This window comes from Pholcus phalangioides, unplaced genomic scaffold (genome assembly GCF_987345545.1).
Source record: "Pholcus phalangioides strain wild (caught in Gottingen) unplaced genomic scaffold, Ppha-v1.0 ptg000007l_1, whole genome shotgun sequence".
Lineage (NCBI taxonomy): Eukaryota > Metazoa > Arthropoda > Arachnida > Araneae > Pholcidae > Pholcus > Pholcus phalangioides.
The window spans coordinates 18,325,702-18,342,925 of NW_028301600.1; the positions used below are offsets into that span (position 1 = coordinate 18,325,702).

At 33.0% G+C, this 17,224-nt stretch overlaps 1 protein-coding gene across 4 annotated transcripts in view; it reads left to right on the plus strand.

Annotated features, from left to right (window-relative positions):
* Nucleotides 1-17,224, plus strand: part of g (adaptor-related protein complex 3, delta 1 subunit-like garnet) — a 281,738-nt gene that overhangs the window by 47,486 nt on the left and 217,028 nt on the right. For all 4 annotated transcript variants that reach the window (XM_089232772.1, XM_089232771.1, XM_089232769.1 and 1 more), the window contains exon 7: nt 10,367-10,506. In XM_089232772.1, the coding sequence (XP_089088898.1) occupies nt 10,367-10,506 (140 nt within the window). The remainder of the gene's footprint in view (nt 1-10,366; nt 10,507-17,224) is intronic.

A 17,224-nucleotide genomic window follows, 5' to 3' on the forward strand; every position in this document is an offset into this window, starting at 1 on the left:
GTGATTTAGTGTCAAAAAAGTCTTGGGCTCATAAAAATCCAACCAACATTTTTATTAATTAATAGAATAACTTTAGTGTGTGTGAGAAAACATATATGTCAGTAAAATTGCTCTGTTCTAGCTTAATTAGATCCTAAAATAAGGGTTTAAGAGAAATCTGGGTCTTTTCCCGGTAAAAGTGTACCTTAAAATGGTGAAATAAATTTTTATGCATCTCCTGTAGCCCGGCAGTATATATACTGTACATCAGCCCTCCAGAAAAATTGTGAGGCACCAGAGTTTTTCAATTTGGAATAATCTGTTATTTCCAGGCTTGAAATTATTTAATTTAGGGAATTTAGATATTAAATTCAATTAGCATTGTTAATCGCTTTCTCATGTTGACAAAACATGTAATTGGTTTCCATTTCGTGAAGTAATCTATACAAATAAACATGTTCTGACAGATTCATCATTGCCAAGTCAATACCACTGAAACTATAAATATGAAATTTGGTCCGTAGTTTTAATTTATAACGTAGAGACTCACTAAGAAGGGATTATTCAAAATTTTTGAATCCCTTGGGGGGGGGGGGCTTCCAAGGTTATTGAGGCCAATTATGCATATATTTGAGTATTTTGTCATGAACTGCAAGGAGACATAGTTGAATTTGACATCTCTGGGTAGATTTTGTTATAACAAGTTTTGCTGCTTTGTAGTCGTTCGGACCACCACTGTGCTCTGAACAGCACAGTAGTGGTTTAGTCGGCCAAAGTCAGTTTTCTGTAGTTTCCTAATTTTCAGGACGAATGTGAACCAGTCTCCCATTTGAAAATATCTCTTTGCAGGGAGCAGGCAGACCTCCAATATGATACTTACATAACACAAAAATTTAGGCATCCGTCAATTTTCACTTCAAAATATGAAAGACAGATGGCAGCAGCACTAGAACATGAAACAAGTATAACTCTGAGAACATAAATATGTTAGCGCCTTGTGTACACTCAGAACACACATTTCACACATAAATTTGTTAGAAATTCCTAGAAGAAATGTTTACGAGATGCATGTTATGTTAAGTAGCAGTAGTAGAGATGACACAAATATTTGGCTATTATTCTACCCTTTTTCTGAATAGCTATGCAAATCTATGTACATCAAACTAATTTTAAAAAATTATATTAATTGGAATTTTCCCTATGAATTTGAAATTTACTGATTATATTTTATTGTATGGTGTTACGTCAGGGCGAGAGAGAATTTCTAGGATAAGGAAAACATGAAACTGAAAATAGAATGCTACTGCAATAAGGTGGAATTGATCATGAATTTTTCATTATGCACACGTTCACTAATTGAAGACATCTATTGAGCTACTTAGAAGAGGCAAAGAACGTCTAAAGAGGGGAAAAAAAAATAAGAAAATGAGTCGTTAATTTTATGATGCATTTCTATTTTAGAGTAAATAATGGTTGTAATTTTCTTAATTAAATGGTTACAAGTGTTGAAAAAAAATTGATTCTTTAAGTAATATTAAAATACAATTTACCATAGTTCAATTATTATTAAAATATAAATTAAGATTTCTCTGGAAGTGTTACCCTGTGCACCCCTCAAAGGTAGGTTTTGAGTAAGCCCTCCCTCCCTCCCTCCCAAGCCCTTTTTTTTCCCAGTTGATTGGAAGCACCCTAGACCTGTGACCTGTGTGCACTTCCCAGGGATTCTGCGGCGACTCGAGGAAAATAAAATAGATCAGTAAATTTGATAGATAAATACAAAAAGAGGTCTACAGGGTTCCGCCATAAAAATTTAAACAAAAAAGGACTCTGAGAGTCAAAAAAGGTTGAGAACCGCTGCCCTATAGAATAGACCTGGTGAATCTGACTTTCCTCAATGCAGAGGTATTTCTGAGCATGCACGATCACATGAGCAAGTTATTCATTACATGTTGACATTTTCTTCACATTGCAACTGATTAACTATCCTTAGCTTATGTTTTTAGTTCTTGACATGTTGAACAATAATATACTATGATTTGTAAAGATTTTTGCAAGTACTGGTAATTCATGAACACCATAAACATATTTGTATCATTGATTTGAGATTAAGACAGTGAAAAAAGGCAATTTACAAGTGTGAGTACAGTTTCATAATTAACAAACTTTTTCCCCCCATCATCATTCTACCAATCAGCAAAAAAGAAGTCAATTAGAAGAAATATTTTCTTATTTACTCTATAATTTAGAGCTATGAATAGGATTTTTGTCTTTGTTAAATTTTTTTTATATCCTTCAATTCTGATGTAAAAATTTTTTTTCATTTTCATATTTTAACACCTGATTGCTTACATGATCATCAAATTATCATTCAACACCCCCCCCCCTTTTTGTCATCAAAAGTAAGCAAAAACTCCTCCCCCATTGGTGCTTATGTATAGACTGATCATATTTAATTGAAATACTGGAAATTTTGTGTGTGGGATTCCAAATGCGGGAAATTCACCAAAAATGAAGCCAAAAGTAAGCAAAGTTGCCAAATATTTTGCTAAAATCTCAGAAAAATCAACAATGGCTAGAAATGAAACGCTACTATAAATTGCTGTGGATTTAAATGAATTCCATGAAGTAAAATGTTCATCATGACAAATATGTTGTGATTATCATAACATAATGTATGGATTGAAAAACAATTCTAATCTTTGATTTCAATAAAGAATAAAAATTTAAGTAGACTTCACTTGAAAAAATGGAAAAGTCGGGACATTTTTTCAAAAAGGTCGAGATGGCCAGAAAAACGGAAGAAAACAAGAACTGTCCTGGAAAATATATGATGTATGGTGATCCTACTTATATGTAATATTTGAATGGCTCCTAATGAAATGTGATAAATTGCAGTCTAGTCCCAATAGCAGAAATTTTCAATTGAAATTTATTATTAATATAACCTGGGGAACGAATGCTATTGTTTATTGGAGATAGTTAAAAAAAATTGTTTGTTGGAATATACCTGAACCTTAAAGTTATAAAGTTGAAAAAAAAGTATTACACTGCTTCACAATTGCTATGAAGCAGTGAGACTTTGTGTCATAACTTATTTTGGCTACTGTTCTGAGGAAACAAAAAATATATATTTTTTATATAGGAATGAAAACAACACTTAAAACATAAAATCAAAACAATTGAAAAAACAAAAAAATAAAACTCCACAAAAATGTCATTACGACAACACAGACACACTGTGACCCCAAGGGACTGAGTCCTTCCAGTGGGTCAATATAAGTTAATGAGTTGATTGGATTATGCAACAGCCTTGTTACAGTACTAATTGATTAATATTTTATAAAGTCATATATATATATATATATATATATATATATATATATATATATATATATATATATATATATATATATAGATAGATAGATATTTTTTAACTGAAAAAAGAAAATATACATATTTTATGTTTATACTTATATATATATTACTCAGTTGACATACACAGAATGGAGAAACCTGGAATTCCTTTATAACAAAATTTCGTTATTACGAAGTGATTTCTCAGGTCTCTTGGAGTTCGTTATAACAGGATTCGACTGTATTTTAATTGTGTTGTTTTACGATCTGTTATTGTTGCAATATGGATTCTAGAATATATATATAACAGTAAACTGGGTTTCACCTGAGAGCACCACCATTGACCAGTTTTAGGCCCATGCCAGGCAAGCATGATTATTGCTCTATGTGAAAATTCACTGCATGCAAAAGCAATTGTCATGCACAGACAGTTGTTATTTTTCATGCAGGAGTGAAAAGTTATTTACATGTAAGTAAGGCTTTGTGACATCAGCCTTATGAAAACATTAACTATACCTGCATATCTTTGCACAAGGTCAGTCAGTCTGGAATGATTCTTCAGATATTCTTTTGGATCTTGTTGGTCTCTGTAAAGTGATTGGTTTTAATTTTCTATATGTGGATGACAATGCTCACCCACACATCCAGGGTGTTTACCATCATGGAAAAGTCGAGCAGTTCTGGAAAAGTCACGAAATGAGAAAAAGGTCACGGAAGTCCTGAAAAGTCACAAAATTTGAGTGAAGGTCACAGATTTTTTTGATTCTCCAAGATCTTTTTTTTCAATTTTTCTCCCTAAAAATCTAGGCTTTGGAATAGCTGTGGATTCAATATTCACTTTTCATTTATATAATTTTTTCTCTCGGGTTCCATTCTCACTTTTTTTTCGCTGGAGGGATGGATGGGTGAGTAGCAACAGAAAAGAACAATGTCAATGTGTAGCAACCCTACATTGGGGCAGACATATGGGTGAGGCAAAAAAGCTATTTCGACTGGAAGAACAAAAAATAACTTTTCTTTCTTTCTTTGTCCAGACCTTTCAACATCTGTAATATTCCCCGTAAAGCAGTGTTCTCACGATTGCATGATAATTCCTAGAGGAGGGGGACTAATAGACCACGTCAGTAGCAGAAGTCTTGGGAACAATATTGGTTTTCCGTAGAAAGAACATGACCTTCCCCCACATCGTGGAGCAGGGTTGTTGGAATTTTTTGCGGGTCCTCAAACCAGAGTTTTCACGAGGTGGAAGCTCTGTAGTGAATTTATGGCATGAAAAAACAATAATTGTGATTGTCCTGGGCCTTAGGGCAGCCCTGCCAACGCAATCTTTGTGGGGGCCAGGTGAAGTGCACAAATTTTTTCCCCCCGCGAAGGAAGAAAATTTTATCCATTTATTTTTATTTTTTTTAATGCACCGATCTTAACCAACTAGCTATAGCAAACGACGAAATCATACAGTATGCACATGCGACAAAACGAGAGCATTCAAGATTATCGTTCATTCATTATTATCGTGAAAACAATAATATAAATAGTCATACTTTTAACTTCTCAACAAGAAATAATGAATGGTTACAGAGAAAAACAAAAAGAACCTCGGTAAGATTTAAAAATGAATACTAAAAACTAAAAAACATCTCTTCCAGAAAATTTTCTGTTTCAATGCACTTACAATAATGAACTTCCAATCGGAGTACCAAATAACTAACAACACTAACAAAAAGTATGAAATATACAAGCTTATATAAATATGTAAAAACGTCTGAAATAATGAAAATGATATTTTTCTAGTTTTATGAAATCTTTTGATTGCTTTTTTTCATTTTCACATGTGCTGCTAATAGCATACCTAGACACTATCACATAAATTATGTCTTGCACACTGAATCACCTACAATAGGGATCTTCAACGTTTTATGCTTGAGAGCCACATAAAACATTCGTCGCGTTCCACAGGCCAATCATTAACAGCATAGGGGTGCACCCCCAAAGACGATCACAAACTAAATATGTTTCAAAATATTTAAACATTCAATTCAATTAATTTTAACAAACATTAATTTTGAATGATTTAAAAAAAAAACATTTTAAATTAACAAAAATTAGTCAAAAAACTATTTGCTGTATTAATATATTTCTGTTACTTGAAATGCACTTGAAAATGGGTAAATCTAAAATTTTCTCAGATTTCTTGTGCCTCCAATGAAACTCAGTGTCTCCCACCCCCGCCGAAGGTTGATCCTACGTATGCTCAGATACGACTGCGTACTACATATTTTATGATTCCATTATGTAACATTTTTGTTTAAAAAATTAAACTGAATTGGGGTAAGACCAATTATTTTAGGTATTTTTTATATTATATGAAACAGAATGAAAATGGATGATTTTTGTTTAACCATGTATAATGTTGCATTAATTACGTACCGAATCAAAAAAAGTCTTTAGTTACTTACATTACGAATGCGAGTGGATGTAATTTCTAAATTAATGCGAAACTTGACAATGTTTTTGCTTGACTAAAGCTTCAATGTTAGGTAAAATTTGTGTTGTTGCTATTCGTAAAGTATCCTCCAAATGCAGATCAGTCAGACGCATTATAGTTTTTGATTTTGTATTCCTCTTCATTCAGTGGAAAGCCATCATCTTCTTATTTCTGAACTTTTCAGAATGGCTTTATGAATGTGATTACCCCTTTCTTCTGACCGGTCATAGAAGGAACGCCATCTGTAGTTATGGCAGATATGTTGCTTAAGTCCAACTCACATTTGGCCAATGTTTCTTCCAAACTTGAATATAAGTGAAACTTCGGGCAGTATCCATAAGTGCAATGGCACTAGCTAACTCCTCAACAATTTTGAAGTTTTTGTCAATACCACGAATGAAAATGGCTGCTTGCGCTGTATCTGTTGCATCCTTCGATTCATCCATAGCTACTGAGTAAAAACAATAAAAACCTCACATTTGGATTTTAAAGTCTTGAATACTTCTGCTGATGGATTCTTCACGTGTCTTGCTACTATCACATCAGACAAACTAATATTCGAAACAGCTTGAGCCTGTGATGGGCAAAGCACTGCAGACTGAAGACATTCTTCAACAAATTCTCCATCAACGAAGAGCTTCCCACGTTTCACAATTTTTTCTGCTATTATATAACTAACACAAGCACAATTTTCAGACTGTTCATTTCTTCCGAAGAATAATGACTACTGGCAGTTCAGCTTCGATTTCAGTTCATTGACTTTTTCACTTAAAAAAAATGTCTCTCTAATCAAGAATTCTTCACACTACGCTTGGTATTGTAATGTCTCTTAATAATGTATTATTTCATCATGGCTATGCTCTCATTGCAAATGAGACAAACTGCTTTAGCCTTGTGTTAGATGAAAAAATAAAGGGATCACCACTTTTCTTGGAAAAATCTCACTTTTTCCTCAACTTTCCTTTTTTTTGCTATCACGATTCGCCATCATGCACTCATTTAAAAACAAAGGCTTCTGATCAAAGGCTTCAAAGACAAAAAACAAGTAAACTAACTGTACCAATATTGTACAAATCCTTCTTTCAACCAATCAAGATGCATACATTCATCTGCTCCTTTCCCAACCATGCACCCAAGAAATACAATACCATGGAAATTCTCTTCATTTCTGCTTTCTCCAACTCATGGAGAATGGGATGTACTCAAAGTTATTTATGGTGATGTGTAGGGTGTGGTTTCTTTTGCGTTAAAGGCCTTATTAAGAAGCTAAATACTGTACACTGATCAGCCTGTCCTTGTTATAAGCCTATATGAAGCTTATGAAGCTGCTACTACTGCTAAACCACACTTGCACCTCGTCCATATTCCTCTGCGGAACCTCTAACGAATTGGTACATGCGGGAATGTGTGTGTACGTGTAGTGAAACCTGACGTGAAGTTTGTTTCTGTGTAATGCTTGTTATGTGTCATGCTGCCATGTGCCACCAGTTTTTCTAACTGTGAGTGAAGTGTAATGATTGAATAATTTATCATTGTAGGCGTGTTGCTCTCTGTGGCGAGACTTTTTAATGGGGAGATAGGCTCGCATTTGCGCCTCAAAGTTGGAAACCAACTTCAGCTAACCACCACTGCGGTGACGATGGGGTTCGAACCAGGATCCCCGCGATGCGAGTCCGTCATTATGACCACTCGACCACCACAGTGGCAGCTTATGAAGCTGAGTGACTTTTTTTTTGTCAAAATCTTTGTTTTTTACCCTACTTTTGAATGATATTGAGTCAATCGATCGAAATGTTTTGGTAGACACCCTGACAGGACAGATGGCATGACTGTTGAACAGTCAAACTTAAGATAATGAGTAATTGGATTTATGAGTATTTCACAATACAAGCTAAAGTTTTCAACAAATTTTAATTTGATAAATGACCAATAACTCGCAATACAAACAAAAATTTTGAAGAAATCTTTTCTTGATGAACCAGCGATGAACATAATGATTGCAATGGCAAATTATTAGAAGAAATGTATTAAATGAAGATTTGAAAAATGTATATATTACCAGATTTTGAAAATCCAAACAGAACTTGCAAATAAATTTAATCAAGAATTTATTACAAGAAATATAAATAATGATGAAGATAACACTAATGACGAAGATAATTATACTTGTATTGAACGAGAAGGCCCCCTCATACACATCAATAAATTCCATGCTCTACCTCAAAAGTGAAAGTCATATACTGAGACAAATTGTGGCAGAAGGTAAGGAAGATAAAGCAAGTGGTTTTGATTGAATTACACCTAGAATGATGAAAATTATCTCACACTACCATATAGATGTATTAAAGGATTTAGTGGATTTCTCAATAACAAATGGAGTATTTTTATTCTGAACTAAAAAATTCCCTCGCACATCCTATATGTAACACTGGAGATTCCAATGATACTAACAACTATAGACCTATCTTGATTCGTTCAATTTTCCAAAAATTTCAGAAAAATGAAAAATGCCAACTGATCAATATTTCCTAAATCATCAAAAATTCTTAATGGATTAAAAATCAATATGGATTCCAAAAAAATAAAAATACTGAAATGGAAATTCTAAAATTAATGGGCCTGATAAACAATGGAATAAATATTCAATAATAGTACTTTTGGACCTAACATCCTTTTGGATCTATACATCTTAAGAGAAACTATATTCAGCCGGTATAAGAGGAAATACCTTAGAATGGTTTAAATCATACTATTACACTCTAAAAGTAACAAAACATCATTTCAAAATAGTTTTCGTTTACACCGCAACAAAAATAACTAACTTCATCTACTCTAGAAATTACACAAATAGTAATAAAAATACAGATTACAATATCTTTAATATGTTCAAAAACACATATATTAATGCAGTACTTTGAAATAAATTATTGCACGATTGCATATTAATTATGTGTATACTAAAATGCATCTAATGAAGAAAAGAACTGTTGCTGAAGAAGAAAATCATAATAAAAATCATAGACCTGCTGGAAGGCCCATACAGTCCCTTGGGCTACATAGTGCATGTAATATATATGTGTGTGTTTTGTGTTGTTGTCTTCGTGTAACTTATGTTTGTATTTGTATATTATATATTTGTATCTTGTAATTTTTTTGTTTGTTCTTTTAAATAAAAAAAAAATTATCTCATCTCGTTCTCCGCTATTTATATGAAGGTTTAACAGCTAGCTGATGTGTGTGAGGATGACTTCAGGAAGGAAAAAGACAGTTGAATTTTCTTTCCTGAATTCATCTTTGCATCAGTTAGCATACGAGTGCAGTAAAACCTCATGTTACAAATACCCGGTTTATGAGTATCACACAGTATATGAGCAAAACATTTTAAAGTTTTAAGAGATTCAGACGTAATAAACTAGAGATGGCTTGCAGTACGAGTAGTATGCATACAGAAACCTCATAGGTGAAGACCAGTTGATTAGAGGCTTTGCTACTTTGCATTTTCTGTCGAACGTCATGTAATCACAACTAAACTGTTTTTTTTTCTCTCAGCATGGCCAACTCCATCTTAATGTGTTCAGAGGCAGCCCCAAGTATTTCGTGTCCAATTTTATTATTTTATCCCTTTGTTTCCCAAACTTTTTGGTTCATTTACCCCGTTCTTTAAAAAATTTCTCATCGCCCCCCCAACCCATAGGATCCTTTACTAAACCCAAAGCTTCTACTGCCCCCCCCCCGGACCTTTCCATTGCCCACTTTGGAAAACACTTTTAGCCAAAGACCAAATTAACAATATATTCTATGTGTATGAATTGAAATCTTTAATAGTTCAATGTCGTCTTGAGCTTATGTGTTAACAGCCAGATGGTTGGGAAACGAATCATTTGAGTTTATATTACTTCTAATGGGGAAGTTTGCTTCGATATAACTATTTTTTTGAATTACATACATGTTTATGAACCAGATAATGCTTGTAACTGAAAGTTACACTGTATTTGAAAGTGAGGATATCTGTATGAACATGTCCTGCATATTTTCTGGACCTTAGTTTATCAAACACCACGGTGAAGCTCTTGGTAGACATGTAACACAGAGGAAAATATCACTCCAGAATGTATAAGACCTGCAAACTGTCTTAAAAGAATAATGGAGAAGTTTAGTATATAGACACTTCTGAACAGTCTTGCGGTAAGATACAGAACATGTATTAAAGTTTAAGGAGGCTAACTCTTTACTGAGACTGCAAGATATGTTGCCATTGATGATAGATATTGCATTTTCTACTATGATCTTTTCATGCTTCTACAAAATATAGAAAGATTTATTTTCTTTTGTTATTTATTTTCTTTTTCCTTACTTTTCAGTACTGCTAATTTAATTTTCATAAGGAGACAGGTCCTTTACTAAAAATCATGTTTCATCCTCAAACAGTTTCTATCATTAAGCATAGCAAAAAATCTCACTGTTCCGTAGCGATTATCAAATACAAATAAGTATTTTAATAAGTAATCAAGTAATATAGCAGTTATTAAAAGGAATATAATTTTTCAGGAGTTCAATCAGCTGCTGTAAATGTGATATGTGAACTTGCCAGGAAAAACCCAAAAAACTATCTTTCACTAGCACCAGTATTTTTCAAGCTCATGACGAGTTCTACTAATAACTGGATGCTCATAAAAATCATCAAGTTGGTAAGTTTTGATTTTTCTATGCTGATTGATAACATAATGTACTTATTTTTTAACTGATTTGCAGGAAATAAACTCTGATATTCATTATTGACTAGTCATCTAGAGATTTTTCAGTTTTAATTATCTTTACTGAGCTATTGTCATTATAATAATTCACAATAAACTAGATTAGATGAGTTCAACTAGATCATTTTCAGACTGCCTTGTATTTTTATGGTTGTTAATACCTTCTTGTGAGATCTTATTTTGAACAAGAAATATTGATTGAAAATTACAGTAGAAGCCCTTTGCAATACTACATTTTTTCAGAGTTGCCAACTGCTATGGATTGTTGTAGTTTCTATGGATGGCCGCAATAAACTACAGAGCTACAGGAGACACTCTCAATACTATGGGAATCAGTGTTAAAAAAAATTGTCTTTGAGTTTCTTGCGATGTTTTACTTACTTTTTTAAAATTGTATAGATTTTTACCATAACAATGAATTCGTATACGCATGCGAGAATTCAAGAGAAGGCAAACTCAGAGCTGATCTGTTTAGTCTGTGCGCGGAAAGCAATCTGTAAAGTCATGCCCAAAAACCTGTTTTCCATCAAAATGCTCCATGATGTGGTGCTAAAAACCGGTTTTTGGGTGGTTCAGTGTGGCAGGTCTTTACCTGGCTACATTTGCATAGTGCATGGTTGAACTTGCGTCGGAAAGAATGTTTCATCATAGGTGCATAGGAGCTCCGATAGGAAAAAAAGAGGGATGTGGGGGTTGCTAGACGTCTGTATATATGACCCACAAGATATATGTAGGTTGGGATTACATTGAATATTCATGAATTATTAAGGAACTCGTCAAGTTGCTTCAGGAGGTGGCCCAAGCCTCCCAAGTTCCAGTGCCAATGGGGTGCAGTATTTTATGAACTTTCTGTTAAATTTTTTTAATTAAATTTTTGAGTAACTTTTTTTATTGTATGATTATGTTGTCCTGGGGGATACCCCCCATGGCAAAACTTAATATTAATCACTACTGAGAAACTTTAAGCCAATGTTAGCATGTCTGCATCTTTTACATGCATTTGTCATTCATGTCTTTTTTTTCACATCACACCAGCTCTGCTCATGTTATACTTCTGTCCTCGTCTTGGACATAGAGGGTACTTTTGGCAATGACATATTGACTTGGCATCTATCTGTGGTTGCCTCGTGTCTGATAGGGGAAAGAACTTTTTATTGCTGCTCCCTAGGATCTAAACCTTTCAGACCTGGTGCTAGAAACAATTAACTTACCACTGCCTACTCATACCATTCATGTCTGGTTGTTATTCATCTTTATATACATTACAAGCTTTTCAACCCTTTAATTGCTCACATTGCTGATAAGTAATGAGCACAATATTGAAGTCCTGATAAAAGTTGAATTTTCAACAAATATTTGTTGTAACTTTGAAAAATTATTTCATGTAACTCGCCTTGTGATAATTATTCCTCAACAAATATGTTCTAAAATATTTTTTCCTTAACTCTATAAAAGCCAAGAGACGGCTGAGATAAGGAGTATGAGTATGTTTTGGATTTGTGAAGAGTGAGGAAAAAAATGAAAGATCTCTTCAAAGGCTGAGATCTGAAAAACAACTCCAAGTCTTGTAGAAGGGTGAGGAGAAATAAAGTAAAAAGAGAAAAAAGATTAGTCAAAACTTTGACGAGTCTATTTTGATAAAAAAAAGCCGGCTGTAAAGGAGTTAAAAATTCTGTAGACCGAGTCTAAAAAGTGAAAAATAGAATTTCTTGTGCAGTCTAGTTGCTACTTCCAATACAGTATATTTTTCCCCCATGCAAAGATTTGCCAAAAAGAACAGGGGAAAAAATAAAATTTAGTTGTATTATTTTTTTATATACTTACTCAGGTTCACTTGATAAACAGGTTTTAATGATTTAATAACAGAGGATGTGGTATATGGAGATAGAGGGACAACTATGAGTGAATATTCATCTTATTTGTTCCTTGTTTTAAAACAAGAGTTCTATTTTTTGTTTTCTATTTTTATTTTTTAAATGAGAGAGTTTAAAACTTCAAACATTAGGGACAATATATATAACTTTGTAAGAAAAACTGTTGTGTCTGAGCCATGGGTGCTCAAACACTTCCAACGCTCCTGAATTTAATTGGTGGACCCATTGCATGGTCCCATTCAGAATATACAGTGAAGTCTCTGTATAATGATACTTTGTGGACCAAGGAAAAAATATCGTTGTTGAGGGATTTATCATTATATCGAGTATCATTGTAGTGAAGTTTCACTGTATATGCTCTATGGTAAGAAAAATTTTCATTGTTCTGTAGTATAGTCGTTTAGCACACTTGCCCAGCTTGCAAGAGAACATTAGTTTGATTATATCCGCAGAGGCAGTTGATTTTTCTTTCTTGAATTCATCTTTGCATAAACCAGTTGTCAAAACCCTTGTAAGAATTGTAAAGAGTGACATCTTCATGCCAATTACGACTTTCTATTCTTTCAGATAACACAAATAACACATCCATTCCAATACCCAACAATCAATCGCAACAGTTCCTGCCAAGCTGTAAATATATTCTTTAATCCCAGAATAACATCCTCTGACAGAAAATTCAACTGCCTGTGCGGGAGAATCAAATTACTGTCCTCTTGCCAGCTGGACAAGTGTGCTAAACCACTATGCTTACAGAGCAACAAATATTTTTCTTTTGTTAGAGAGCAGTGGTTCCCAAACTTTTTGAAGTGCAACCTTTCTTTGACCAAAAACTTTGTCAGCAACCCCCTACATAGACTGATCACATGTCCTGGTTCCCTCCAGGGCATACAAATTTTTTTGCCAGTAAATGTGCTGTCCCTCCCGAAAGCACTTTTCGGAATGTTTGTTTTGGTTTTAATTATGTGATATTGACTTTTAATGATATTCAACATTTTTGAATATTTATGTTGTTTTTTTATGTACTTATTGTTCTTTGTGCAAGATGAAAGTGTAGTTCCTTGATTTTTGTATACAGGGTGATTAAGAAAGAATCATTTAATTTCAAAATGATTCTATACTTGGAATCAACCATTTACAAAATTTTTTCATAAAACGTAGACATTTGCCCCCTTATATTCACATGTATTATTTATCATTTTGTGTTTCATTTTTAAGAAATACACAATTTTAAAACAGGCGATTCTCTCTGAGTCACCCTGTATAAATATGAATTTGATATATTGATCATTGTACAAGTAGAATTTGATGAAATTGCATAGTATGATACATGGTAGTTAGCTCAGCTTAGTATAAAGGCATTTTTTAGTTTTGACATATTTTTAAAATAAAATTGAATTTTTTATTTGAACGCTTTTATTTTAGAGAATCTCTCGTCACCCCTCAAGTTCATTGACCCCCAGGAAGCCGCAACCCAAACTTTGAAAACCCCTGCCTTAGAGCATATGTAAAGTTAATGGGACTATACAATGGACAGTCAGACTTAACTCAGCAAATAGGCCATATATACTGACTTTGACCACCAGATGGTACTACCAACAATGTTTATATACATGTCATCTCTAGTGGACAATGTCAGTATGCATGAGGTATTAGCTGAGTTTGTGAGATAGGTCTGAGTTTCCATTGTATGGTTGCATTCAACATATACACTGCATTTCCAAAAATCTGTCTTTTTTTTAAGTTTCAACAGCTTCTTGAATGTTTAGAGAAATACTGGGCAAATCGTTCTGAAATTTTGGTCACGTGAACCCTATGCTTGTATTTTTTTTTTAATGTTAATTTCATAAAAAATTGGTTGAAAACTCTGTTTTAAGAAAAAAAATAGTTGATAAAAATTTCAATTTTTATTGAAAACATTTATATTTTTCATGAATATATGTTATTCTCACGAAAATACACACAAGTATTTCACAAAGTTGGTATAATATTTTGTGTTTTAATTTTTTGTCTGTCCCCTTAAATGCACTCATGACTAAATTTTCACTGGAAACCGAGTACAAGCATAGGGTTGAAATGACCAGAATTTCAGAACAATTTGCCCAGTGTTTTTCTAGAAATTCAAGAAAATGTCGAAACGCCAGAAAAAACAGACTTTTGAAAATAAAATGTATATACTCTATGGCGAGCATCTTCAACCTGTTTCTTGTGAGCACACTGTGGTTCCTGAAACATGTAGAGTGCTCGATGCTTGTGTCCGATTTCATGCTCGTGTGCACTTGATCAACATCCCAATTAAATACCTTGTACAGATCGTATTCAAGGATTAAAATCCTGATTTTTTTTTTTTTCATGCATATGTATGGGCAAACTTGCCATCTTCTTTTGATGATAAGTACAGGCAGTGCCAGGGTTGTTTGGTTTAAAATACATTGATTCTAACGATGTGGTTTAAAAAAAAAAAAACTAGCCCGGTTTTTTTCAAAAAATCCCACAAAATTGACATGTATATTATTTTCCCCTCAAAATATAATAATTCTTTATTAGCCAGAATTTTTCATTCTTAACACATTTTTTAATCTTGGGGTACATTCTGATGGGGTAAATCTTTAAGTGATATAAGATGGTGCATAGGTGCTAAAACCTGGAGGCTATAGCTCACTCCCAATAAAATTTACAAGGGGTGGATCCAACCCTCCTCATTAATTAATATACCATGCAATGCACCACTCCTTCTCCTTCATAAGGGGTCGAGTCCCTTATATACGGGACAACTAGCAACTTTCAGCCCCCCCTCAATGTTTTCTTCATTTTGGCACCTCTGAGGTGGTATAAGCGATATATTTTTCCTATATATTTTAGTTATTTAAGTAAAATTAATACTAAAATATATATCCTATATATATATATATATATATCCCTAAAATATATATCCTATAAATATTAATAATAAAATATATATCCTATAAATATTAATAATAAAATATATATCCTATAAATATTAATAATAAAATATATATCCTATAAATATTAATAATAAAATATATATCCTCAAAAAATTAATGAAAAAAATTAAAAAGTACATCTCACAGAGAAACACAAAAACAAAAAATCAGCAGCAGAGTTCAATTATTGTACATTGTTATAGAAAAAAAAGTGCTATGGAGATTACTGCTCAGTGATCAAGTACAATAACCAGCTTGTTTTATCACTTTTTATTCATATTAAAATTGCACCAACATGGCATCTTTTATTTCTCAGCTGCTTTTCCAGTTTTGATTCATTCACTTATTTTCATACTTTTCTGTATTTTGTTTATCAATGCAAAATGGCTATTTACCTAGCTGTAAACAGCTAGCTAATGCTTTGTGTATGTGGAGGGAATGAATGTGAGTGTGATAAATGAATTTGTATAGTGGTAATAATTTAGTTTCCATTGTCGAATGTGTTATTGAATAAGTTAAAATTTGATTACCCCATCAATCTAATTTTTCATGATTACAGATAATTTTTAAGATCTAACAATAATTCACACATTTTTAATACTTTGTGAAAATTAAGTTTTGAATTTTCTGAAAATTTTGATTTTAAGTAAATTTTTTTTATATTTATAGATTTATCTATAGTAGAGCCTAAATTGACCAGGGTGGGAAGTAGACCACAGATAACCAGAAACCACAGTTAAACTGCTGGAAATAAAAATAAGTTTTAAAGTAACAGCAATAACAAGGTATTTTATCCTTCCTTGTAGGTGCAACACTGGTATGAAAATATGTTGCAATTAGGGGTAAATATTTCCCAAGTTTTTCTTAATTCCGGGAAAGTAGAAATTGGAATGCTCCAATCATGTAAATTTCCTAGAATTTGGTTATGGTAAACATATGGATAATTTAAGTAAATTAAAAAGCATAGCCAAAAAATTATCAGTAGAAATTTTTTTTAACGAAGTTCATTAATTAATATTTCAAGTTCATTAACTCTTTAATTGACCAAGAACAAGATATCTCGGCCCTGTGTAAATGGAAGAAATACGTTCGAGCTCTCTCTCCTTTCCTTCGGGACTCTGTATAGCAACTCTGTAAAATAATTTTTTTTTTCCTTTACCTCAGCATTATCTTTTTATCTTTTCTCCTTCAGTATGGGTTTACAATTGAAATAAAATACAACACATGCATAGAGAAAGGGTTGCTGCAGAGTTGCAAACTGCTATGGATTATCCATAGTTTCTATGAATGGCCGCACTCAACTAGGGAGCTACAGGAGATAACCACTCAATATTAAGGAAATAGTTTTTTCTCCTCAGTTTTTTTTTTTTAAATTCAGTTCAAGTTTCTTGCAGTATTTTACATGGGTGTGCCTGGTCTTCAAAGGGTGAAGTATTTTACCTATTTTTTTTTTGTAAATGGAAGTGATTCTTATCGAATAGCCATATTCACCCTCCTCCAGAGAACCATAATAAAATAATCTAGGTACCTTAGCTATAGCATAATGACATTCGTAAACACATGTGACAGATAAAAAAAGTTAGAAAACAAACATGTATAATTCGTGTTCAAATTCACATATGATTCACCATTAAGATTATTGCAATGTATTTTTTCAAATTGAAAGGAATACAGTGACAAGCTCACAATTTAGGCCAATTACCAGAGAATGACGATAAAGCAAATGACAAGCATCTAGTATCAACACTTCTGAAAAGTATTTAAGGATATACGAAATCCTTCTTTTAGCTGTTTTTATTTTAGCACTGATCCCCCATATCTGATAAAGTTGGTTCT